The 18,643-nt window shown below is 44.9% G+C and overlaps 1 protein-coding gene across 2 annotated transcripts in view; it reads right to left on the reverse strand.

The window, feature by feature from the left end:
• Positions 1–18,011, reverse strand: part of caskin1 (CASK interacting protein 1) — an 82,564-nt gene extending 64,553 nt beyond the window's left edge. For both annotated transcript variants that reach the window (XM_034540414.1, XM_034540413.1), the window contains exon 1: positions 17,835–18,011. In XM_034540414.1, coding sequence (XP_034396305.1) covers positions 17,835–17,928 — 94 coding nt within the window. In that variant the 5' untranslated portion in view covers positions 17,929–18,011. The remainder of the gene's footprint in view (positions 1–17,834) is intronic.
• Positions 18,012–18,643: the final 632 nt, after the last annotated feature.

The following is an 18,643-nucleotide window of genomic DNA, read 5'->3' on the forward strand; positions in this document are numbered from 1 at the left end:
TATAAGATGACTCAGGTATGAATGAAATGTATTGATTATGGGAGGCGTAGTTAAAATGGAGGTTTCCCTTGGAGATTGTAAAAACAGCTGCTTCCATTTTATTGTGAAAGCCGGAAGTAGTTTTGCGGAAACCGGACGTGGGAGAACGCTAGCGGAAGTAGCAAACGATTACGATATTTGAGCCTCGCCTCCGGTGAAAACGGTTAGCGAATAGCATGCTGTGTCGTTGAGAAGGCAGGGCATTTTGCCTAGACTAACCAATGGTGGCCTTAAGCCCAACAGAAGGGACTATTTAACCAATCGGAACATTTGTACAGGGCAAATTGTTCTTTCTCGTGGTTTCAGTGAGACAGAACCTGCTGGCTGATAGCTAGGAGCCTGTGGCTACTGAGACCACGTGACACCCTCGGCCGAGAACATATATGCTTATGATCCTGAAATCTCTGGATTCATGTAATACAAAGATTTGTACAAAGTAGTTGCTACACAGAATCTAAGAGACCCCTGAGGTTGGTAATGTTGTCGTTTTTTCTTCTCGTAAGCCACTTTGAGGAGACAAGAGGTGATAGATTATGTAACAGCAAAATAACAGTGCCGACACACCAAGGAATTTTTTTTTTTTAAAGTGTCCCAAATTAGCCTGTGTCTGGTGTTAAAATTAACAGAAGAGTGAGCGAGTGAGAGAGCCGGAGAAAGGCCAAGTTTAGGAGGGCTTTGATGTGCAAGATGGTGCCTCCGTCTCAGAGTGTAAATGTCAGGTTCTCTAACAGAGAATGCCCAGGGAGAAAAGCCTTAGCCTCCCTGTGTGTGTGATGAGCAGTACTTGCAACACACACACACACACACACACACACACACACGTATACCATGAGGTCCTGGTATGGATCTATTCCAATTGACTACTGGTACACACACACACACACACAGCATGGCTATTTCTGTCTGACTGCTGGGAAAAGAGGGAGGAAGGACGAAGGGATGGAGGAGGACATGGATGAATGAAAGGAGGAAAGGGCAGAAGAAGATGAGGAGAGAAGTGAAGATGAAAGTCGGTCACTGGTGGATTGGCTCGAAATCGATGCTAACTTGTTGCACACACATATCAATAAGTCAATATCGCAAATGTCTTTGGGACTATTTTAATTACGGCACATCGACATGACTAACTCTGGCATTCTGACTGACGGTGATACGTACTGTCGGTGAAACCCTCTGATATGGCGTTTCACCCTGACCAAATATGAAGACTTAAAAAAGAAAAGCCCAAATTCGGCCAAAGTCTGAAAGGTTGGAAGGGATGAGAGAGCGACATTTGGGGTGGGACATGCAGAGAGGTGGGGGAGAAAGAGAAAGCAGTAGAGAGTCACAGAGACGAGCAGGGAGGTTTCATACGGAACACTGTGTCTGCAGTCATGCTAGCAGCTCTGCTAGGTTTTACCCAGACATGCTAACGACAACAACGCGCTAACACGTTCACACAACGCTAACATGCAGATTATCACAGAGTTTAGTATAGTTGTTAGTTAGCATGCTAACATATGCTAATTAGCACTTAACACAAAGTACAGGTCAGTCTGGATAAAAACATTGAAAGGGAAAAGGGAATTGCTACAACAGCTCATGTGGAAGTTGGACCTGGGACAGCCCAGTTCACTGCGTTCCAGTTGCAAGGTTAGCAGTTGTTAGCTATGCCAGTTGATAACGCCAGTATTTTGCGCATGCACACCCTGAAGCTTTGCGTCCGCAGATAAGAGGTTGGACAGTGCTGTGTGCACGACCGATGTAGTGGGATGCAAATAGCACAAAGGTGCTAATAATACCAATGGGTTTTTTAACCGTTTTTTTTCTTGTCAGAGCAGCCATTTTGTATTTTAAGGGCGGGGTTGGTGGGGTTCATTCAACCTTCCAGTTCAAATCCAACACATTATTAGACAGCAGTATCGATGGAAGGAGGCTAATGACCCGCTCTCTGACTCAGAAAAAGTTAAGTGGACAATGTTTTGATCCTAATCGTCTCTTGGTCAAAAAACAAGGTAGGCCTAAAGGTGATTAAGGAGACGTAATTACTGAATGAAAAATGTATTTCTATTCCAGAATAGAAACTCAGGGCGGCTGAGTGTCTCTCTGCTGTTGCGCTGATGGAATTAGAGACGAGGAATTTACTTTATACTGAATCTTTGTGGACGGCAGGTAAACAAATCGTGATTTAGTGTCGAGCATTAACAGCAAACAGCAGCAGCAGCGAATTAAAATGGAAGCAGATGAGAAAACAGGAAAATGTCTTCTAAAAAAGAAGCTGGTAAAACATTCTGGGGAACGGGGGAAGACATGATAGAGAAAACAAACGGGTCAAGAGTTTGATGTGCTAACTTTGAAATCTTTTAACGACACGCCCCGATCTCTCTCACACACACACACACACACACACACACACACACACACACACACACACTTACACACATATCCATTGCAGAACAAGGGGATAGATTTACAATCACAGGAAGCCAATCCCACAGACACAGACCCGCTAACCCTCCCTGGTCTGAACCTGATCCAACAGATAGAAGTCTATAAGCCTCTCTCTCTCTCTCTCTCTCTCTCTCTCTCTGAGTACACACGTACAGGTTCTTTAAATGTTTTGCTCAGCTTTTGCACACCAAAATAAACATTTTCAATAATAATCACAGAGCAATTGTTTCCTTTGCTATAGCCAATATTTAAAAAATGCTTAAAGAATATTACATTTAGGAAGTTGCCTTTGCTGGTCTTATGTGTAGGATTTATATGTGATAATACTTCAAAATGAGAGAGGCAAGAAGAGAGGAGAGAGGAGGATGTGCTAGGCTCTGAGCATTCTGTATGTAAGGTCCACTAGGGTATGTAATGAACTGATATCATGCAGCGTCAGCAGCGGCCCCTTAATTTACTACTATAGATTAACCCTTGGAGAGAGTTACATGTCGAGTCACACGGTTAGAGGAGGGAGAGAAAGAGAAAGAGAAAGAAAAAGAAAAAGAAGCAGAAGTTGGATTTCTCCTTCACAACGGTCCGGAAGAGAACCGTTATGTACCACAAGTACAGTTATGTTGTCCCTCCAACGAGCACACAATTCTCCGACTCACAGGTGCAATCTCGAAGCCCTCTGTTTCAGTGTTTCTGGTGCCACCTGTGGCAATGAGCGGTAATTGGCAAATACCAACAAACTGTGAGACGACAGGTACGACTCCAGACTCCGTTTTGGACCAGTCAGAGTCAGGTCGTTGCAGCTCGTGACATGCAGTGTCATTTCAAAATAAACTTCCAACGCCGGTTTACTTTAGTTTTAGGTTAATTGGCTTGGATTAGGCAGGAAAAACTACTTTGTTAGGTTTCGGAAAAAGATTGTGGTTGGGTTTACAATAAGTGGGTTTGTTACTTATGTAGGTGGCGTTAGTTAAGTATGTACAGTAAGTCACAAAACAGTAAGGTCAAATTAAAATGTCCTTTTGACCTTTAAGAAGAGATTCTGATGTCTAAATGCACTTTCAGGATGATGCTTTGTACTGTATTTATGTGTATAGGCCTCGGCACAAACGGATACAGCTTTTTAAAGAAGATGAATCGCTGACTGTCTCTTTAGAATTTCGAAGCGTTGAAAGTTAAGGAAGCCGTCTTTTTTTAAACTGATATCCTGAGTTTGAGAGAGCACGCGGGTCTTTGAAACAAGGCTCCCCGAGTGCTCTCGTTCTTTCATGCTCATTCTCCCTCTGGATTGACAACCTATCAAATGTCTCTTTGCAACCTTGCCTATTCATTCACACACATAACTAACCAATGGAAAGCGTTGGACTGTTTCACTGACAGAGTGAAAGCGTGTGTGTGTGCGTGTCTGTGTGTGTGTGTGAGATTGTCATAACAGAGTGGTCGATTGCTTGTTTTGTGTGTGCTCAGAGAGTGCACGGGAGAGTTTGGCAAAACTAATTGCACTGCGTGTGTGTGTCTGTGTGTGTGTCTGAGACATGAAGGGAGGCTTTGAGGACAACAGTCGTGTGTATGTGGTCGAGTTCCATGGAGAACAATAGCCTTATTGTTCCCGTGTCTGCAGCTACTGTCTGTCTGGTGTCGATAGAGCAGCTCTGCACCGAGCCTCTTAGTCTCCGTATGCCGGATAATTTTTAACATTTGAAGTTCAAAACATCTGGCATGTTATGTACAATACATTTCATGTACAACCATCAGTTATTGCAACATGAGAATGACTGCTGACTCGTCACTCACATGGATCTGCAACTGCTTCAGTAGCAAAAAGGCATTTACGGCAATTGGCGAGGCTAAGATAAAGCATGACCTTGTCTGTTGAAGGACACATTTTGGCCTTCGTAGGGGCCGAGGAGTTCTGGTTTTCTAACAAACATGATACGAGATGATTATTTCCCTGCTTTTGTTATCTTGACTGTAAGGGAGTCTGGAGGGACAATTGAGTGAGCTGCAACTCTTTGTTGTTTGTCAGTGGAGAGGGAGACGTGCTAGTATTAATATGTTTGGTCTATCCATTCATCCGTCATCTATCCATTTACCCAGGGTCAGAGTCCTACTGTAGTTACCTCCTCCAGTTTTCCTGTAGGAGCCCCAAAACCCTCCCCTCCACCCAGACCAGTGTTCCCCACAGAGTTTTACAGCCTCACCTGAAGAAGGAAAATGATAACATCTGCTGCGGGAGGTGGCCCTCTCCTCGCAGTGTGAGGGGAGCGGTGGCTCGATACCGAGTTCCTGTCAGGTCACTGAAGCTCCTCGTGGAGGAAACACTCTTCTCAGCTGCTTTCATCTGCAGTCTCTGCGGCGGTCAGGCTTTGTGGCTCGGCTCACTTTATTTGTTTAACTGCCGTGGTCCGCTATTAATCGGCTAAACGTAATTACAAAAAGGTTCTGTCGTTCTTTCTTTATTCTACCGACTTTTGAAATGAATTCATATACCAGACTAAAGATCAGAAGCTGGTGAAATTATTTTTAAAAAAGTTTAAAATGAAACAGGAAATGAAGGTTTCCATAGTGAACATTGGGGGCTGCCATGTTCAGTCTAAGAATTAACAAAATAATTGCACCAAGAAAAAGAACAGAAATTCCCATCTGAGAAGCCGGATCCAAACGATCAATCGATCAATGAAAGGAATAGTTGCCTATTGTTATTTTGTTTCCGGACTTATCAATGAATGGACTGATCCTGTCCAGTATTGACTAAAGAATTCATCTTCAGTTATTCTAATCATCCGTGGAACTGCTGTGCTGCAAACTAAGTCAAACAAGTTTTTCCTTTTGCACCACCACCCCCCTCCCCACCCCCATGTTGGCACTTGGCCCTGCAACCATAGTAGCATGAAGAAGGGGGGCCCCGGGGTTGCCCCACTGGGGTGACTGGGGGTGCAGAGAGAGAGGAGAGAAGAAAGAAATGGATACGAGATGATGCAGACGGAAGATAAAAGCATTGAGATCAAGACTGATTGGGAAAGAAAAAGAAGTTGAAAAAAGCGTGTGAAAGGGAATTTCTCCTCCCTGATCCCACGAGCGTTAAGCGAGAGATTTTGATGAACGAGAGATGAGGGGGTGGGGGGGGAGAGCAGGATGAGAGTCAAACTGGAAAAGGCAAATGAGGCGAGCGGAGGGAAGGTAAAGGCCGAACGTGGGATGCGTGCGGAGAGATTGGGAGGGGGGGGAAGAGAAAGAGAGAGAGAGAGAGGTGGGGATGAAAAGGGGAGGGTGTGCAGAGATGAAAGGGATGAAAAGAGGGATGTATGAAGGGGGGGTTAATGAAAGAATGGGGGGAGAGGAAAGATGAGAAGGGGATGGGAACGAGACCAAAAGGGAAGCTGGTGAAAAACAATTATGAAGAAAAAAAGCATGAGAAAGAAAGATGGTGATGGTGATGGTGAAGATGACAATTGTTATTCGAGAGAATGTATGATAGCCAGTGTGCCAGTAGGTCTGCTTGGCTAATCCAAGTCAGATTGCAGTGTAATCCCATGATACACAGGGCCCACTGACCAAGCTGCCGCATTTTGCAGAGTTGGGGGTAAGAACGTGTTGTTAAGAAACACACGTGTTTGTAACAACACAGGAGAACGAATGAAACAGAGATGTAGAGAGAAAAAAGATGGAGGCAGTGCAAATGACAAGACGTCGGCAAGAAGGCACTAAGCGACCGGTTGAGTTTTGCCGGGGAGCTCGGACTCTATAACAAATAAAAGTCACTCTTCATCTTTAGGCCGTTTTCCCATAAAAAAAGTCCAGCAACACATGTCAATTTCCGCTTGTCACACGCATGCAGTCTCTTCTAAATAAACGTCTCTTCTAGGTCGTCTTAGGTTTAGAAAAAGATCAGGATTTGGGTTTAAATAACTACGGAAGTTGCCTTATTAAATTACGCAAGTTACGTGACGAATAAATCAACGTTGACTTCTCGTCTCACGCGGGGATCAAACAGCCTCTTGGTGCGAAACATCGGTGTTTGTTGGACACGTGTGTGCTTTGGTGGTCCTTATATGCACGTTCTTGTTCATGATAACGCAGATGGCTTACAACATTATTTTGTGGGATATCTACGAACTACGGTGCAATATTTTACGTAGGTATAGCTACGAACGCTGGATGAGAACAGCCAGCAGTACAGAAGCCAAAGGAATTCTAACTAAAATGTTAAAGGTTGAGCTGCAGCAACTGCCAAATGTTTATTTCTCCAATACTTTTGGACAATCTAATGACATTCCATTAATGTTTAATCCTAGATCTTAAAGAAATATTAGCATGCTAACAGGCTCTGTTTAATTCTAGTTAGAAAATGTTAGCATGCTAACTTACTATAGGCTAGTAGCCATCCTAGCAGCCCTGAGAGGCACGGCGGTACTTTGAACGGCAGCACTCAAACATCGCTGACGGCGTTGATGCTAACACGGTGACGTATAGCGGGCAACGTCTACGAGTTACCGCCTTAGCTCGTTGGCACGCTAACATCTGCTAATTAAAGTTGCGCTGTACAGCCGAGTGCTATCGAGTTAATGAGCTTCTGGGGCTGTGGAAAATTAAATGGACGTCGGGGAAGAAATCAACTTGATGAGTTTGGAATATGTTCAAAATGATTAATCACTGTGTGTGTGTGTGTGTGTGTGTGTGTGTGTGCAATGGATCACATGGCTTAGCATAAGGTCTGTGGTGACTTAGCAGACAAACAGAGGCGTTTCATTTCAAAGAGACAGAAATTATGACACGCTTAAAAAAAAGCCGCGGGCAAGATTCACTCTGAATACAACTTTCAGTTTTCTCCCTATCATTTAGTTCTTTCTCTTCCTCGCCTTTCTTTTTTTTATTGGGGAGGACGGAGGCTTCACATTCACTCAAGTTTTCCCAGCTGTTTTCTGAGGAGCGGGTTCAGACGGAAAGTCCTCCAGTCACAAGTTCACTGATCGTCTTCAACCGTCAGTCTGCACACATCTTAGAGCAGTGGTTCCCAAACTTTTTCTGTCAAGACCCCCTTTGATGATATAGGAACATTGGACGATCCCCCCACCCCCCCCCACAAAATTTTTCTTGGTTTTTAATGAATTGCATTTTAATGCATGAACTGTATAACATATTTTTATTTCTTTCTAAAATAAGTACATATCACTTCACAGTTTATTCTTCAGTTTGTTTAACTGGGAAAAAAAAATAGAAAACTCAAGGTGCTTGTTAATATGTTCGGGGTGGTGGGTTTTCAGGTGTCTTTTTAATTTAGTGGGCTTCATGCTCTCTGCCGCCAGTATTTTAAGACACAAAACACACTGGGGTCTCTCATCCTGACCGACAATAGTGCTTGTGAAGCCCAGAGACAGATATGCCTCGCTATATTTCCTTGCCTTTACCTTAGTTTGAGGCGTTGTCGAGGTGGTCGCGTCGCCTGTTGCGGCTGTAACAAAAGTTCCATCGGATTTGCGCTTTAGACCAGTCACAAATCTGTCCATCTTTGTACATACTTCCTTCTCTTATCTTTATCTTTCTCTGTCGCTCCGTATCTTTCTCGCTCTGTGTCGCTGTGTGTCTCTCTCTCGCTCGGGCGCGCGCTCGCTCTCTCGCTCTCGCTGGTTTTGCCACAGTCGGTCTGTGACATGAGCCGCTCTGGTGGCGTGGTTGGAACACAGTGCATGTCACGTCGGTTATTTTATATTGTTTTACCGGTGTATGTGTGCGTCTGTGTGTGTGGGTTGGTGATGAAGCCGCGACCCCCCTGTAGTACCACCGCGCCCCCCCTAGGGGTCGCGACCCCCACTTTGGGAACCACTGTCTTAGAGGATTCTAAGCTTCCTGGAAAATACATCTGACCCAGATATCGTCCTTGAAACGGGAGGCGTCAAAGAGAGCACAGAAGGAAAGTCTGAAATATTTAGGAGTTAGGTGAAGCGGAGGCCTTCCTCGGCAGCTTCATAACCTGCTTTAAACATCAGTCATATACTACTAACGGGTCTAAGATATAATGGTGAGTAAGTGGAAGTTTGAACCCGTAATCCACATAATTCACAATGTGTTTAAAAACATTTTTTAAAGTCTCTTATGCAACATTTAATAAAAAGGAGAAACCAGAATGTATGAGTACAGAATAGAATCAGATGCATCATATTTACATATGATTACTTTGATCCAAATTACTTATTCGGTTTGAATTTGTGCTAAATCGCAAACAAAAAAAGTGAATTCTCACATTCTGGAAGCTGAAAAATGGTCTTTTCCTTTTTGTTTAAAAAAAAGTAAAGGTTTTGATTTCCCGTTGATCGACTAATCAATTAACAATTAGTTGATCTACTTTATCTAGATAAATGTGACTTCCCAGCCTTGTTCTTTGCACTTTGGAGTTGCATCGCAAGCTTACATCCACAACAAGGACAAGATCCCTCACCGGCTTCCCCCTTTCTAAAGCAGCCTATTAATGAAAAACATCACAAAAGCTTGAGGCCTGACTGAATTTAAATGACAAAACATTCTTCATGTGTTGCATAATAGAGAATGAACAGTGTTCACTTCCGAAGCGATCAGCGGCAGCAACAGCTGTGGCTACAAACACACCTGCTGCCGGGCCGCTGTGGTGATGCTGCGCCCTAAAGATGCTTCTTTAGGAAGGTCCTGCAGTGCTAATGCCGGATGGGGGAGTTCTACAGTAAACATCAGTGCGTGAAGATTTAGGTTTCCTCTTTTAAAAGGGGTGGAAGAAGGCTCATATGTGAGAGAGGGCAGACTTGTATGGTGAGTTAAATTACAAAACAGTGAATACAAGATTCACATCTGTGGAAAAAACGGATTAGGATGACACACACATGCACACACACACACACACACACACACTTACACAAATACAGCATAAAATATAAGTGCATGTACCATAGGTCAATTACATTATTTTAAACCACCAAGCATCTGTCCAACCACTGGATCACACATGTACTATGGACGCACACACCAACACACCGACACACCGACACACACACACATACTCAACATCTGTCCTGCCGCCCAGTCCCTTCTGGTCTCAGCTCACTGCTTTCCTGTATAAGGCTGCCATGACAGGTCACGCGGATATTTCCGTCACACCAGATGGGGATGTTACAGCATGCAGTAGCGTTTAAGGACAGTTACCTTTTTATGGAGGTCAAGCCTGAGCAAAAGAGTCAGGAATGGATAGAACTGTGTGTTCCTCATCGGCGTGTCCGTAAACCTAGCCGACAACCCACAGTAACGTAAGCGCTACGTCCGAGACGAGATGATCAAAGCCCCGTTTTTTGTTATCTTCGCCACCATCTTGAGGGAGAGTGAGCTTCAACTCTCTCTTTTTGTTTGCGAGGCGAGAGACACACCAGGTGGTTTCTCTCTACTGAGTGCACTTTGTAATGTGTGTCTCACATGAGTTTCCCACAGCTAGCAAGCGTACTTCATACGGCACAATCAAACTTTCATCCGTTAGAAATGAGAAGCCCGCTTTTGTCTACCTCTGTCCGACAACACTGCCTCGGCCATTACTATAAATATTAAGATATTTATATTTAGAGTGGTAAATCTTTCGACACAACAGTAACTGATGGGAGCGCGGGCTTAATTAACTCAGTTATTCATCCACTGGCAAAAATACTGTAGCGGGAACACGCGCCTTGACAGTACCACTACGCACCTGAACCGCGTCGCAGCCCAGTTTTCAGTGGCCACTCGCGTAGCGAGAGCAGCGGCATTCATTCACAAAGTCCCCCGGCGGTGCTAAATGTATTCTCTGCGGGAGCAGGGCGGAACATTGCTAAGAGGTTCTCATGCAGAATACAGTGCAACCTTGTCCAGACCATGTTAGCTTAACTTTAGGAGTTGAGTCTGGGGGAGAAAGGGGGCAGAAAAGCATAATTTCCTGCCTTTAATAGTTGCTCAAACATTAATTTGAAGCGGTAAGAACACGCTCACTGTTATGAATTTGGGGCGTGAGTGAAAAGATCCCACAAGGCACAGTGGCTCTCTGCAGCAGCTGTTGAGAAGACACACACACAAACACACACACCTCTGTGTGCTAACACACAGCTACACACGCATCCAGCTACTGTATTAGTTACATAAATAATCTCATATGACGAGGCGCAGCTGTCTGTCTCTTTTCTCATATCTTCGAGAATCAATGTTCGTGTCTGCAGAGGATGCTAGTGTGTGACTGCGTGTCAACTTTTGTCTCCTGGTTACAATGCTTGACTTCCACCTTAACAATCATAACACACACACACACACACTCCACCCTGATATATTCATTCTGAAATGAGCAGGGAAGAGGCGCATACAACAATGTGAATTCCAACACAGTCTGTACCTCTCTGTGCCAGTCTGGAGGAGGTGTGCATGTGTGTGTGTGTGTGTGTGTGTGTGTGTGTTTGTGTGTGTGTAAGCCAGTACTGTTGGTGGTTAATGCCACCTCTATAATCGGTGGAGATTGAGCGCAGGAGGTCCCAAAACGCTGCCCTTCTCATTCTGCAGGTGGTCTTTATATTCAGACTAAACTACTCACTCACTCCTTTCCTTTCGGGCTGGGCATGGTAATGCGAGTACCACTACCATTACCCATAAAGTAATTAGCAATACCAAATAGTACTTCATTCAATTCATGTGAAATATATATATGTGTGTGTGTGCGTGTGCGTGCGTGTCTGTGTGTGTGTGTGTCTCATTGGCTATTTAATCACCGCCCAGCACTGTTGCCATTAGTTAGCGGCGTTAGCTGCTAGCCGCCACAGGCTGTGTGGGTTGTAGCTGCTGCTGTTGTGGGCCAATCACGCGTCACATTAAATCAAAGAACACTTGCAGCGATTGGCTGCAGGCAAAACCGTACAAATGGTCTTTGTTTTCTAGATCCGGACACAAAAAGGATCGATTACAGGTGTCATTTGTCAGTTTCTTGGTCGTGGGTTATTTGGTTCAAAGATATTTAGTACCGACACCCAGCCCTTCCTGTCTAGACGTGTCTTTCCTTTCCTTTCTTTCATGTCCTGACCCCTTTCCCTCTTTTTTCGGTCTTGTCCTGTCCTCCGTTTCCCTCCCCTTTCCTTTTTCTTTTCCCTCATATCGTTTCCTTCCCTTCCTCCCTTCTCCGCACCTCTCTCTTATTCTCCCTGAACTTGCCATTGACCCATTAAACTATGTGGATGTTATTTTTGGTGCAGTGCATTGTGCAGTGAGAGAGAGAGAGAGAGAGAGAGAGAGAGAGAGAGAGAGAGATGCTTGATGTCTGCAATCAGAAAAGGGTGGAAACGAGTCTGTTCAGCTTTGTTTCATCACCTCCTTTCTTTAACACCCCTCCTCCATCGGCCTCCGGCTGGGTGATGTGGAGACAAAATCTAATACACCTCAATATTGGTGCATTCACAAAATGATCCGATTTATGAAAATTCTCAGCATTGTGGATATGATGATGAAGGGGGGCGTCAAGGCAAATAATAGTGCAAATTATATCACTTTTACTGAAATGCAGTCTTTTAAAACCAGGAAAAGACAATTATGCCACATAACCGTATCCCAGAAATCTAAGAGGATATCAACTTAATGCTCAGCCCTAGAAAACATCTCCCCCTCTTTCTATTGCTTTATCTGCCCTCTCTCTTCCACAACTCCTCTCACCGCTGCGTTTTCCTCAAAGCGAAAATATCCATCCACCTCTCCCTCTCCCTCTCTCTCTCTCTCTCTCTCTCTCCATCTGTTCCGTAGTAATTCAATCGCGGAGGCATTCATCAGAGATGTGAGTGATAATGTTTTTGGAGGAAAAATGCAGGGAACTCAGCCAGCCCTCCACTCTCTCAAACAATTCTCGTCAACCTGTTTTCAAGAAAAAAAACTAAATAATCGAATGATCAATAATCTCTCTCTCTCTCTCTCCCTCTTTCTCGATCTCTATAAACAAAGCATCAGTTTCACAGTTTGCAATCAATGCAATAGAATGTGGTTCACATTGGATTATTGATCACATATTATTTTGCTATATTTTTTTGACATATATTATATGGCCTTTCCATAAATGACTCACACACTTTATCTCTCCGTAATCCAATCATGTGTATATATATATATATGATATAAATGCACCTATAGTGTCGTTGCAGACGCAGCCCAGTTCACCAATGTGAAGACTCCTCTCTGCCCGCCTGCTCCTTTGTGAATGTGCACCGGCGTGGATGCAATCATCCGCTCTGCTCCTCTGCCCTCCTCACGCATCAACACAGAAAGAAGGGGGGGTAGGGCATGAGAGAGAGACTGGGGGGGAGGGGGTTGGTATCCAGAATGGTCTGTGGGCAATAGCATCTTTCTCTCTCTCTCTCTTGGCTTCAGAGAAAAGGAAAGAGGAAAGGAAAGCGTGTGTCATTCTCTCGCGGCAGTGCGAAAGTCACGCCGGAGGGTCAAATCCCAAATCGTTTTACTGATGTAACAAGCACACGCACACATACACATACACACACACAGCCTTTTAACGACACACAATAAACAACCATCGATACAGATTACACCAGCCCGCTTTGACACGCAGACACCAAAACAGCCCCATCAACAAACACAGACCTTGGGTCACACTCAAGGTCTGCTGTGTGCACTCGCACACACACACACACACGCACACACACGCCATGTGTTGAAGGATCGGGGCGACAGCAAACTGATGATGACTCTCCAGATGGTGCCAGATGTGTCTGCATGTGCGTGTGTGTGTGTGTGTGTGTGTGTGTGTGTGTGTGTGTGTGTGTGATGCAGGTGAATGTGTGCAGAGCAGACTGTACATCTGGCCTGAGGAGGAGTAAATGAGTTGCAGCAGGGCAGAGCCCCTCCCCCACCCCACCCCACACTCTAAACCCTATCTTACCTTCTCCGTCACGTACATGTACACCTCTGTGCACACACACAAATGCACACACACACACACACACACACACACACACACACACACACAGCGGTCCCTTGAGCTTTGTGTTTAATGCTAGATGACAAACCGGTCTGTGTTAACCGAGCGTCACTCTTCCCTGCTGTTTGTCTGGGACTCTCATCTCCAGCCCGGTTCTTCCTGCCTAGCTGGCTGCTTCTATTGGACGCTGTTATCTTTTTGTTTTGTTGGGGGGTTGCTTGCTGAAAGAATGGCCCGCAGTCCGCCTCGCGTATTAATATCAGTGTCCTGCAGACACGATCCCCCCCCTCCCGCTTTTCAGGAACTGAGACGTCTACAAATGAAATTTCACGAAGGACGTTAAACAATTTTGTGCGGCACAAAGCTCTTTCTGTGGTGTAGGCTTGTGAAGGCGGGGCTTTGCAGCAGATTGACAGGGAGAGAGAGAGAGAGAGGGCAAGGGGAGACCTTGATCTTGTACTTAAACACCTTCCGTTTGGCGAGATGGCGCTTCAAACCTCACACATGTGGAAGCTATAGGAGGGTCGACCTCAAAAAGGAGCCATAAAATGTTGTTGGCGGTTATGGCGAGTGGTTAAGAGTTTATTGGGGAGTGATGGCGGCCCGTGTCGTTAGATGCCAGATGCATGGTCAATACAGGGGAATGCAGTCACCCTGCTGCTCCTACTGCTTTAGATACTGCAGTCGCTCTTTTGCCCCCAAAAAAGTATACCGTATTATAGCTTCTAGAAAACATGGTAACAATTCTATGATTATGGCTTTTCTGGGCTTTTTAATTTTTCCAATCATTCTGGCAAATATTTGTCATGGTTCTTTTATATTTTTAGGTCTAATCTCCTATAATAAGTCTATAATAAACATTGCAGCCAAAGGACAAAAATGTCCCCATTCAAACTAAATAAAACAACTTAATAATAATCATGGACGCTATTCTATATCAGGCTTATAATTCTGAGCCCTGCCTTCAAAATTGTGTTTTTTTACTGTTTTCCACCACATTGAGCTTTTCTCTTGTTTGCCACACACACACACACACACACACACAGACACACAGACATACACACAGGCCTTCAAGCTCAATAGAATATAATGTGTTATAGGTGCAGTGCATTCCTGTGTATGTTTAAAGTATAGGCTTTATAGGAGTGTATATGTGTGTGTATGATTGCATGACTATCACCATGTTGTTCTCATGGCACTGTTTTTTTTTTCCACTTGTGCTGATTGTTGTGACTTTGATATACCTCAAGTTCAAAGCCCATTGAGATATTTCGCCTTATCATATGCAGACCGACACAGAGGCCCTGAAGGCACCGCTTCAGTTCAGCTGAACCAGGTGAATCTGGGAGCTTGTGAACGGGAGGTTATTATTAAAAAAATAATGTATATATTTTTAATTTTCTGAATGAGAAAAGGGTTTATTGCCAAGTACGTTTGCATGGACAAAGTATTTGGCTTGGTGAGCGGTGCGTGACAATAAACACAATGCGATAGTATTATTAAGAAATATGAAAATGTTCAATAAAATATCAGAATTAACATTTAATTGTTAAGAATATTCAGAAAGGTGAATTGGAAGGTGAAAAAATATCAAACAAATAAAAGCAACAAATCCAAAACAATAACTAAATAAAAAGCACTATTTTTATGTTGCTGAGTTTTAATGTAAACAAACACACATGTAAATACAACCGGCAACATTGAGGTCATTGAAAGAAAGATGTAGATCATATCATACATCTATTAAACATAATGATCGGGGTCATTTCCCATCTTAAAATGTAAAAATTATCAAAGTCATGTCCATATATCATACGATAAGTCAATAACGTACAAATGATCGAGGTCATGTCCATATATTGTACAATAAGTCAATAAAAAGGAAAAATGATCAACGTCATCCATATATTGAAGTCAAAATAGTTGATACATACATTTTTGTGAGAGGTAGTGGAGTAGAAGTATAAATGGAGAGAAAGTGAACTTTAAAGTACCTCAATAACACCTACGTAAATGTACTATGCTGCTTCCACCGCCGCCCTCGTTGTTTTCGAAGATTTTAACGACACAGTCTGGTTGAATCGGCACCTGTCCTCCGAGGAGACTCGACACTGGAGCCCGAAATCCACCGAGAAGCAGTACCGTTTCCTTCAGGGGTTATTTCACTAAAACAGCAAGGCATAATATGCTGTATGCAACAGAAACAATGTATGTATTATAAAAAACTAAGCAGCCAGTATAGGGCATACCTGGCCTCTGCATCTGATGTGCTGAACCACAGCCAGAGAGGGAACTTCAAAGTGGAAGTGCCCTTCACTGGCGCCTAAAGGTTGCTTTGTAATGTGCTCATGCACAAAATCTAATTCCAACAGCAGACACTATTTTTAGGCACCGCCTGAATGATGCTGGACCCCACAACTTAGTTTTTATTTGTATTTATTGTTTTACTCAAGGGGTTAGGCGTGCCCGAGACAGTCTGCAGGCTACCTTTAATCCGAGGGGGTTTCCTGTATTGGGCTCCACTGTTTCGCCGCCTGCCGGCAGAGCAGCGCACCCCGCTGCTTCCTGCAAACCGTTTGGAGGCCATGTGCTGCACTTCAAACAAACACAAACATACACACAAACACACGCACACACACACACACACACACACACACACACACACACACACACACACACACACACAGAGTCCTGCAGAGTGAGCTTTGTGGCGCCCACAACTTAGCTTACCTACACAACAAATGATGTTTCCTGTGCGCCTGAATGTATTCTCTCTTTCCTACATTACGTCAGATTCAATGAAATGTAAAGCAAGCAAAATCAATTGCCTGGAAGTCATGAAATATATTTTTCATCCTCAGATGTGGAATGATTTATTCATTATCCTTCGGTGTTTTATAGACGTGCATCATTTGCGAGGTTCAACCGCGGCTGAAGACAAACGTCCAATCAGAGCCGAGGAGCCTCTTAACGCACCTGTCAATGCCCGCATGTGACTTCAGGTAAGAACTGTCATTTACTGCATTTCGGTTGGTTTTCGGAAACATATTTTAATGCACCGTTTTGCTGTCAAATTAGAACGTTTGTGATTGACAGCTGCGTAATAGATTCCTCTGGCCTCTGATTGGTTGTTTTTGCATTTGGGCACTGTGGAATAATAATTGTTCCCCGCCACAGAGTGACCATTTCATATGCTACTGTCAGGATATAATCACCGTTTTGCGCAAATACGACAAAATATAAGAATACTTATTTTTAATTAAAGTTTCCCGCTGCCGCTTTAATTCTTCTTCTTCGTACTTTTTTTTGGCCCGACCAGGGAATCCTTTGGCCCCGCATCCAGTCTTTTTATGGGTATATAAAAGACTCAATTACAGGCCCTTCACAGGTGTGGCAGAGATCTAATTAGCTGGGATAATTGAAAACACTTGTGTGTGGGTGAGTGGGGGCTTTAAAACGAGGAGTTAGACGTGGACGGTTTTCAGACTCGATGTTACTCAGTGCCAATGATCTTTTTTTTTTTATTCTGTGTTGCCAAAGTTACGTGTCCATTATCGGTCATCATCCCCCCCTCCCGGCCCCGGGACACTCTTCATTTATATGAGGCCTGTAAAAGACCAAACCTGCCGGACTGGAACCCTTTCTGCCGACCTTTCTCCACATGCAGCCATTCTGACATGAACACAGGTGACACCGGTTCGAGTCCGGGGGCGATACCATATAGAACGGAGCCTTTATTCATTTATCTAATTAAACCCATAATTACAAGCATTTTCATGTTGACATGGCTGCCTGTCTGTTGACCAGCCATGTTATCTGTCAGTGGATGTATCAGAGTGGCTGCCAACCACACAGAGTAGTATATCTGCCCCCCCACACACAGGTTCCAGAGGAGACCAGAGCTCTCATCACCCATGTCGCTCCGCCATTGAACGTGACGTTTGAACCCTGACAAATGCAAGGCCACTGGCGTCGTCTCTTGGGGTCACCCCCCCCCCCCCCCAAAAAAATAAAATGACACCACTCTCCCTCCCTCTCTGCTGCAGTGCACACAGACAGGGGTCTCAGGATTGGCTGTCAGTCTTCAGTCACACCACTAATCTTCTCTGATGCACCCCGATACATAGCCCCTTCCTCTCTTCATCTCCCGTTCTCAAATCACACACACGCATACACACATACATACACACGCATATGTACACAAATCACCATCATCATCATGTTAGGCCTATACTTAAAGCAAACAGCCAGCAAAGACGTGTGAGAAACACCTAAATATCTGATCTCAAAAAAACATTGGGGGTGGGGGGCAGGTTTAAAATAAATATATATATATATATATATATATATATATATATATATATATATATATATATATATATATATATATAATACCACAGCTGTGACAGACCAGAATACAACGCCTTACTTGCTTTCCCTGGCCGGGGCCTCTGCAGCAGCTTCTGCACGGTGAGCAGGTCCTCGGTCTTCACCGCCTGCAGCAGCTCCTGGTCCTTCCCCATCTTCCGCTCGGAGGCCGCTCTTACTCCCGCAGCATCCTCCAAAAACACGGCGGCAGCCTCAGCACGCGGAGGGTTGCGTCTGCCGCGGCCGCAACGGACAGCCTCCCTCCTCCTCCTCCCCCTCCTTCCCCTCGCCCCCTGGTTCCCTGACTTTAGACGAGACCCACGCTAGAGCTCTGGCATGTGATGGGGCGCGAGAGAGAGAACGAGAGAGCGGGAGGGAGGGAGGGGAGGATAGTGCGGGTGGGAATGGAGGGATGCTCTCGGGTTCTCCCTCCCCTGCTCAGTGCACCGCCGCTAGTTTGGGCACCGGACCACCGAGAGGCTACCGGGCCGTGCTAGATCCCAGTATCGCTGCGTAGTATTCAAAAGGTAAAGATGAGGGGTTCCCCCCGTGTCCCCGGTTGGCTCGCGCTCCTCATCTGTGGTCCCGGCTGCAGGCTGATAGGTCTCCCTTTGCAGCTGCGCTCCGGAGAACAAACACAACGACTCACCGAAGAGGAGGCAGCGGCCGAGCCTCGCCGAGGCAAGGAGACGTGAACAAAAAAACCAAATGAAACAACCCGACTGATGTCGCGAGCGGCCTCGCGGGCTCACGAGCGAGACGCGGCGCATAAAAGGATTGTGCGTTTTAAAAGGCGGGTGCGCGCGGGGTCCGTTCCGCCCGAGGTCTCGCCGCTCTCGTGTGCACTGCGTCGTAAACACAATCCACGGC

This window comes from Cyclopterus lumpus, chromosome 8, assembly GCF_009769545.1.
Source record: "Cyclopterus lumpus isolate fCycLum1 chromosome 8, fCycLum1.pri, whole genome shotgun sequence".
Classification (NCBI taxonomy): domain Eukaryota; kingdom Metazoa; phylum Chordata; class Actinopteri; order Perciformes; family Cyclopteridae; genus Cyclopterus; species Cyclopterus lumpus.